Genomic DNA, 8,026 nt, shown 5'->3' on the forward strand with positions numbered 1-8,026 from the left:
TTTCGATGACACTTACGGGTGGACCGAGGGGTCGGTCAAATCCTCCCCGACCCTATCGGGATACGACAACTATTTTGAAGAACAGAATTCGCATTAGTCAATTTTAAATTTTTTGTAACAAAATTTGATTAAGCAAATTTAACCTGAATATTGCATGAACTGAAACATGACAATATATGAATTTACATATAATAGAAAAATGTAAATAACAAATCGTGATAAATATGTTTTACTAAAACAGAATTAAGGAAGAGAAGAATGGCAGTGTATTCCATCCATAGATATAGATAGAGAAGATGATGGCGACCGCTGATTAGGAGCGCAAATAGCAAAAACTGGAGTGCAGATAGTGCATTTCCATTTCGATCACATTTTCCCACATTTTCGTCCTCGCGATCTTCTTCATCACAATTACCAAAAATTCCGCTTTTATTCTTCCTGTTTCCACCTCCTCCTATCCATATCTGAAACCCCTAATTTCATTCCGTTTTGCGCCATTTTTCCGAGCTACAATTTGGTTGTTGGGTGTTTCCATCGCGCCTATCAAACCCTAGATGTGCGGAATCGCATTTTAATCTCGCTTGCGGAATAGGTTATTCGGACGGAGAGGGAGGATCGGATGAAGTGAGGGAAGAATGGGTGCGGCGGGTTCGAAGCTGGAGAAGGCATTAGGGGACCAATTTCCGGAAGGCGAGCGTTATTTCGGTCTCGAGAACTTCGGCAACACTTGCTACTGTAACAGCGTGCTTCAGGTTGTTGCTCCCTCTTGAATCGATTAGTCCTTATTTGAGTTATGGATTTTTTTGTTGGTGATCGATTTGAGAACACGTCAAGGTTGCACTTTCCTTGTCTATTGAATGTGATTGTTGAAAGGAGTGGATTGTTTAATTGGGATGGAAGAATGTATATTTGGAAATGTGGATTATTTTCATTGTGCGGATGAGTTAACAATTGATGGTGGTGATTAAATGTGATTTTTGCATCCCTTGGTCAACCTGATTGTCTTGCCGTGGGCAAATAGATTTGGTTGAAATGTTTGTGTGGTTAAATCTGGCTTGAAGGTTTTAATCGTCTACTCTTGATTCGATTAGCCCTTGTTTGAGCTGTGGATTGTTTGTTGGTGATCAATTTGAGAACACACCAAGTTTGCCATTTGCTTATATTGATTGTGATTTTTGAAAGGAGTGGATTGCTTTATTGGGATGGAATGTATATTTGGAAATGTAGATTGTTTTCATTCGACAAATGAGCTAACAGTTGATGGTGGTGAAAAATGTGATTTTCACATCCATTGATTGACCTGATAATTGTCTTGCCGCGAAGAAATAGTTCTGGTTGAAATATTTTTGTGGTTAAATTTTGTTTGAAGGTTTTAATTGTTTACTGTTTGGCCCAAATGTGGTTAGAGTTTATTGTTTCGTTTTTTAGACAATGTATATATGTTTGTTGGTGAATACTGTCAAGGACTCAAGGTAACATGTTTGAGGTGAAGAGCTGGATAACAAATAATAAACCATCTTATTTTACATACAGAAATTTAGATTGATGCTTCATGCTTTGTTAGACTATATTTGTGGTTGATAGCTAATAGTTTTACTTTTCTAGAGGAAAACCGTAATTTAATTATTTTGTATTTGATGGAATTAGTATTATTTAATGTAATCAATTTGATAACATCAGCTGGTGAGATTTCTATTTTGGGTATTCACAACTTATTCTACCGGCTAAATTTTGCTCGTTGTTTTGTAGGCTCTTTATTTTTGTGTTCCGTTTCGTGAGCAGTTAATAGAATATTATTCCAATTACAAGAATCCTGCTGGTGCTGAAGAAAATCTTCTGACATGCTTAGCAGACTTGTTTTTGCAGGTATGTTTTTTATTTTCAAAAATGTTGAAAATCAGTTCACTTAGTGAACCTATATATCACATCTTTGGACTTTATCCCCAACCTATCACATCTATGGACTTATGTTTCAGTTATAGTTTCTCCATGTGTTTGGATTTATTTTAATGGCTATCAAACTTTGTATAGTTTTTTACTATGATCTTGGATATAGAACTTAGAAAATATGAGGGAATGACAGTCAGTTTGTAACTTGATCTGCTTAAATTAAACATAATTGAAGTGTCCATGATGATTGTTATTTTGCCTTTTTTGGCGACAAATGCTAGATTGGTGCACAATTCTTATGGTAATTGGACATCCTAATGCGGATGCTTTGTATCAGATTCTTTCACATGCTTCTAAAGTCTTCTGTTCGGCTTTGGAGAGACTTCCAGCAATAAAATGAATTTGATTGGAGCAAATTGTGTTTTATAGAATCATGTAATACATACAATATCACAATTCTAGATGATTGGTATTGGATGGGAAGTTTGACCATTCAATTGCAAGAGTCCCTAAGTTAGTCCCAAATTATGTGGTTGGCACATGAGTTGTTGAGGATTCGTTGAAGGAATCCTAGTGTTGCAGAATAATTGCCTAAGGCGACAATTCTCAATTAAAAACTCATCAAACCTGTCATGATGGCTATCAGATAGATCATTATTTACATATTAAGTCCGGCCACCAATTTGATATTATCATTTTCTAGGTTTGAATTCCTAATCTGATATTGCATTTCTGGTTACTGCCAATGCCGTATATTTTATTAGAATTTGAAAAGCGGTCTTTATGTTTTTTACTGGGTTCTATTATCTTTAATCATTAATTCTTATCTTCAATCTGATATCTCCTGCAAAATCTGCAATTAAGATCAAAATTCCTGAATGTAGGCCAATTTTCACTTGTTGTTTGATGGGATTTGGGATTTTAATTTCTATAGTAGGCACTTTTGTAGAGAGAATTCTAGACGGATATTTTGGTTGAGTTTAAGTCATTCCATTTAATGACGTGTATCATAAATTGAATCGACCGACATGCACAATATTTTGATGCTGCATGTTTGGGCCAAGATGCATCCAACATGCATACATCACTTATCATACAATTGCGCTTGATTTTGCATGCAGATAAGCTCACAAAAGAGAAAAACTGGTGTTCTTGCTCCAAAGCGTTTTGTACAGCGACTGAAGAAACAAAATGAAATTTTTCGCAGTTATATGCACCAGGTATGGTAATAATTTTCCATTGGAAGTATACAAAAACCATAGGAGCATATCTCATCATAATGAGATAATATTTGTTTATGCTTCAAATGAGTTTCCTACTTGGTTCACAAGCGTCCTAGTCAGAATCTGCTACTGCCATAGGATGCCCATGAATTCTTGAACTATTTGCTAAATGAACTGGTTGACATACTGGAGAAAGAGGCGCGAGCTGCCAAGAGTGATCAAGAAATTTCTCTAAAAGTTGCCAATGGACCAACAACTATATCATCAAATGGTCTCATAAAGGAACCAGTTGTTACCTGGGTGCACAAGAATTTTCAGGTGTTTGTTTCACCATTTACTCTCTAATCATATAACCTCTGGGTTGATTATAGTTGCACGTGTTGTCAGTCTTGGAATGCAGTTTTTTGCCATTTATATGTTGACTTTGTTTTGCCTCAGGGTATATTGACAAATGAAACAAGGTGTTTGCGTTGTGAGACAGTAACAGCAAGGGATGAAACATTTCTTGACTTGAGTCTTGATATAGAACAGAACAGTTCAATTACAAGTTGTTTAAAAAATTTTAGCTCCACTGAAACCCTGAATGCCGAGGACAAATTTTTTTGTGACAAATGTTGCAGGTTAGTTGTACTCCTTGATACCAGAACAAGTGTTAATTTCTCTAATATTCTATGTGTGTTTTGTTAGTGTTTTATTCTGATCGTGCACCTGTAGAATGAGTTTTAAAAACTGCCATTGAGTTATCGCTGAAATTCTGTTTTCCAACTTGAACTCTGAAGATGTAACAAAGAAAATCATAAAAAAATAACTCCTATAAACTGACAGTTCTAGCCATTCAATATGTGCGTAATTGCTTGTGGAAGTCTTGCTATCTCATAATTCGTAAGAGTTCCCTGGGCAAGCTTTCGCAGAGTCTTTTAAGGATTACCTAATTGGATAAAATATCACGCAAATTTAACCAATTATGTTTGAGCTTTCTTTGCACATTTATATTTTTTTTGTGGTGAGGACGTATTTGATGTGCAGATGTTATAGTGGCATTGTACTCTGATTTCTTTTAGTCGTTATATCCTTGCTTTTTGTTAAACTGTGGAACATATATTATTGCAACGTGCAGCCTACAAGAAGCTCAAAAGAGAATGAAGATCAAAAGGCCACCTCAAATATTGGTGATACACTTGAAAAGATTCAAGTACATCGAACAGCTGGGGCGGTACAAGAAGTTGTCATACCGTGTTGTCTTCCCACTTGAGCTAAAGCTCAACAATACGGTCGAGGATGCAGATGCTGAGTACTCTTTATTCGCTGTAGTTGTCCATGTAGGAAGTGGGCCCAACCATGGACACTATGTCAGCCTTGTGAAAAGTCATAACCATTGGTTATTCTTTGATGACGAAAATGTAGAGATGATAGACGAATCCGCAGTGCAGACGTTTTTCGGATCAGCACAAGAGTATTCTAGTAATACAGATCATGGATACATCTTATTTTATGAAAGACTTGACGCTGGCAGAAGCAACACAAGCTGAGAGCAGGAGTTTCCAATTTTTTGCAGGAGTCGGATTTTACCTTTTTTTGTTTTAGCACATTGCATTCAAGTTTCTGATTTATTCATCTTCTTTCTTGATCCTTACCATTCCCTTGCTGCAATTTGATGGAAAATTTACTAATGTCTAGCAGATTGAGTTGTAATGTGGCGAAATATATATATTTAGTTTGTCTCGTTGTATAGGGACAGTGGGAGGGCGAACCCGAGCCCGAGCGCACCACCCGCTGTATTCTGGCAATAATAGGGGAAGATTTAATGTAAATGGTCATATATTATGCCTTCTGGATTTTTTTGTTAGCATGTATTGTGGCACATCTAAGTTACGGGGTATGTAACTTTATCTACTTTGGAGCTGTTGTTTTTACCAAATGTTTCGTGATTAGGATTAGGGATAGTGCTTCGTATTATTGGTCAATTATATGTTTAGAACCAATTCAATTCAATTCAATTCAAATTTGAACTTATACTGGTATGCTAGTAATAATTCTAATTGGTATGTTTGGTGCAAAATATAGGATGTGATACTAAATTTTATTTAGACTAAAATAACCTCAATAATATATATGCACAAATTGAGAATTGGAAAGATGGGGACAACTTAGTAGTAATTTTGTTACACTATCAAAATTGTGGTTTAATAATCTAGGTGAAACATTGACTTTAAGTTGGCTTCCTTGGGCCATAAAAATGACACTGCCTATTTACGAAGTTTAGTATAAGTATGAAACTCACGGCCTATCCACCGCACGTGAATTGATTCATAATTAGTAAAGTAAAAGGGATGATGAGAATAGTAGTTAAAGTAGTGTTAGTGGGTATTTGAACTCATATTTTTATTAGTGTTCAACAGTATAAGTTGTAAATAAATTAATGTATATGGGTAATGAATTGCTGACAACTTTTCATAAATGGAAATGTTCATAGTTTTAGGGGACATATAGAAAAAGAAAACATATATTTTTTGGGAATAGAGACATTTTTACCGTAGAATGTGGATATATGTTGGCATAGAGATGGATAAAGCACTATGATTTGAATCTCATCAATAAATTTTTAATTTTATTTTATTCAAATGTATAATAAAATATGAATATATGTTAACACATAGACAAATGAAGTGAAACAACTTGACACACAAAAAATTAGGATATATGTTTGTATTTCATAAATAGCGTTGAATCTCATTAAGCTTTCAAATAAATGGAACAAACTTATTAGGAGTAATAGTAGTATATTCAATTGGATCAATTCAATCATAATCCACAAGAGGGGACTACTATAGTGCAGTATATAAAATATTTGGGGCAAAACGTGAAGTAACAGAAAGCCGAGGGACCAGAAGAAATACTAATTCGCTCTTAATGAAAGCCGTAGCAGATAGTGTAGCCTTATCTTCAACAAAGCAGCAGCGTCAGAGAAGATGGCGACTCTCTCAGTTTCGAGCTTGATTTTCCCGGCCAAATCAAACTGCGCCAAACCGCTCTCCTCATCTACATTCCACGGTGTTCGTATCGCGCACCTATGCCCTACTCACCGCGCCGTCGTGTCGTGGAGCCGCGCCGCTTCGCCATCCTATTCGTCGGTGGTTATGATGGCGAAGAAAGAGGAGGAGCTGAAGGAGGTTAGGGAGAAGTCTACCGAACAGATTAATGAAGAGATTGTCGACCTTAAAGGGGAGCTTTTCATGCTCCGCCTCCAGCGATCGGCAAGGAATGAGTTCAAATCTAGCGAGTTTCGCCGAATGCGGAAAAGGGTAAAAAATATATACTACTAAGAAATTTTGTGTTTTCATTTGTGTTTTTGCCTTTTGGATTGTGTCAATTTTAATTGAGGGTATTTTATTGTCAATTTTGAGTTTCACATAATTGGGGATTGTGAAATGGATAGTTAATTTAGGGTTAGTATGTGATTCTTATGCTAATGCTTAGCTTCAATAACGATAATGTTGCTCTGTAATTTGCCTGAAGACCGAAATGCTGCTGAAAGATTAGTGCATAGGCTTAATTTGGTGGTTGAATGTCTGATGTTGCTAGGTTAAAAAGATGTGATTTAGGTGGTGCTAGTTATATGATTGCCATTGAAGCTCCCTCACTCTTTGATGGAGGATTTATGTTCCTTACTAATTGTTTGGTGCTTCTTGAGGCATTTCCCTTGTACAAGATGTTTTGTGCACATGAAAATGTATTGATGTTTCTAATGTGTATTCCACTCTTCGATTGTTGGATAGTAACATCGTAAAACAATGGTGTGATTATTGTGCGAGGTACAAGAAACTTATCATGCTTTTGTAGGTTTATTGTTCTTTTCCCCACCCAACTAGGATATAACGTAGAATGCGTGTAGACTTTGCCACTATGAGATATAGCCTACAACTGTGCTTTTGCTCGTGTAAAGTGAATATAGCTCGAGAAGGTGTTGCTAGCATTATTGCTTAGTATATTCATGATCATTACTTCTTGAAGGAGAGGGATAAAGATGAAAGATGACTTGCAAAAGGCCCAAAAATGCTTTCTTGATTTGTATTTTTAACCCTCACCTGCCCTCGGACATTTACATTTCTATGACTTATCCGTCTCATTGTTAGGCTCATCTCTATTCTTATGGTTTTAAAAACAGATAGCCCGAATGCTCACGGTCAAGAGGGAGAGGGAGTTGGAGGAAGGAATCAACAAGAGGCTGTCAAGAAAGCTCGACAAGAAATGGAGGCAAAGCATCGTTCCTAGGCCACCTCCATCTCTGAAGAAATTACAAGAAGAGGAGGCAGCAGAAGAAGCTAAGGAGTCATCAGCATGAGTTTTGCTTAGGCATTTTCAAGGCAACTTTGCTACCTTCTTTTCATTTTCGTACCTTTAGCTACTTCCACTTTCCTTAATCTAAAATATTTGATTTGGGGCAGAATTTGAAACAGATTGGGAAGCTGAAGAATCACATAATGCTAGAGTTTTTTGTTATTGAAATGAGGTGAATTTAGTATATTCATCCGTACTGATTCAAATGGCCTAGGGTTGTGAAAGGGTTGGGTTGGACTGGACTGAAAACGTTTGGTTAACATAAAAAACGCCAACGGGGCTTCGCCCGGTCTGATTTTTCAGGCCAACTTGTCCAAATATTGAACATGAAGACTTTTGATTGCTCTACTAAGTCTCTAGTCTTAAAAATGGTCTTGTTCAATGAATGCATATCTGAATCTACAGGTCCGTTATTTAAAATTTGAATCACTCTTACTGCTTTAAGATAAGTACATTAGAGTTTAATGGGCTTGCCAATATATAGTTAAGAGTTATCAAATAAACATTTATATTTCCATAAAAATACACTTAATTGCATTAATTGTGTAATGTAACTGCGTTGAACTTATAAAGTA

At 36.2% G+C, this 8,026-nt stretch overlaps 2 protein-coding genes across 3 annotated transcripts; both read left to right on the forward strand.

Annotated features, from left to right (window-relative positions):
• Positions 1-256: 256 nt before the first annotated feature.
• LOC121773335 (ubiquitin carboxyl-terminal hydrolase 3-like) lies at positions 257-4,924 on the forward strand. The gene is made up of 6 exons (XM_042170162.1): positions 257-752; positions 1,750-1,866; positions 3,012-3,110; positions 3,252-3,431; positions 3,552-3,733; positions 4,231-4,924. Exons 1-6 carry the CDS (start codon positions 636-638, stop codon positions 4,640-4,642), a joined length of 1,107 nt encoding a protein of 368 aa, XP_042026096.1. The 5' UTR covers positions 257-635; the 3' UTR covers positions 4,643-4,924.
• A 1,080-nt stretch (positions 4,925-6,004) lies between these two features.
• LOC121775603 (50S ribosomal protein L29, chloroplastic-like) lies at positions 6,005-7,619 on the forward strand. 2 transcript variants are annotated; one of them, XM_042172709.1, is made up of 3 exons: positions 6,005-6,415; positions 7,279-7,477; positions 7,559-7,619. In XM_042172709.1, exons 1-2 carry the CDS (start codon positions 6,083-6,085, stop codon positions 7,453-7,455), a joined length of 510 nt encoding a protein of 169 aa, XP_042028643.1. In that variant the 5' UTR covers positions 6,005-6,082; the 3' UTR covers positions 7,456-7,477; positions 7,559-7,619. The 2 variants fall into 2 exon arrangements, with proteins under 2 accessions (XP_042028643.1, XP_042028642.1); XM_042172708.1 differs by having other exon boundaries at positions 6,006-6,415; positions 7,279-7,619.
• The last annotated feature ends 407 nt before the right edge of the window (positions 7,620-8,026 follow it).

Source organism: Salvia splendens, chromosome 17, assembly GCF_004379255.2.
Source record: "Salvia splendens isolate huo1 chromosome 17, SspV2, whole genome shotgun sequence".
NCBI classification, from domain to species: domain Eukaryota; kingdom Viridiplantae; phylum Streptophyta; class Magnoliopsida; order Lamiales; family Lamiaceae; genus Salvia; species Salvia splendens.

Coding starts and splice junctions, on each gene's coding strand:
- LOC121773335 (XM_042170162.1), top strand. CDS start 636: ATGGGTGCGGCGGGTTCGAAGCTGGAGAAGGCATTAGGGGACCAATTT. Junction 753..1,749: donor ACTGTAACAGCGTGCTTCAG/GTTGTTGCTCCC, acceptor GTTGTTTTGTAG/GCTCTTTATTTTTGTGTTCC. Junction 3,111..3,251: donor TTCGCAGTTATATGCACCAG/GTATGGTAATAA, acceptor CTACTGCCATAG/GATGCCCATGAATTCTTGAA.
- LOC121775603 (XM_042172709.1), top strand. CDS start 6,083: ATGGCGACTCTCTCAGTTTCGAGCTTGATTTTCCCGGCCAAATCAAAC. Junction 6,416..7,278: donor TTCGCCGAATGCGGAAAAGG/GTAAAAAATATA, acceptor TTTTAAAAACAG/ATAGCCCGAATGCTCACGGT.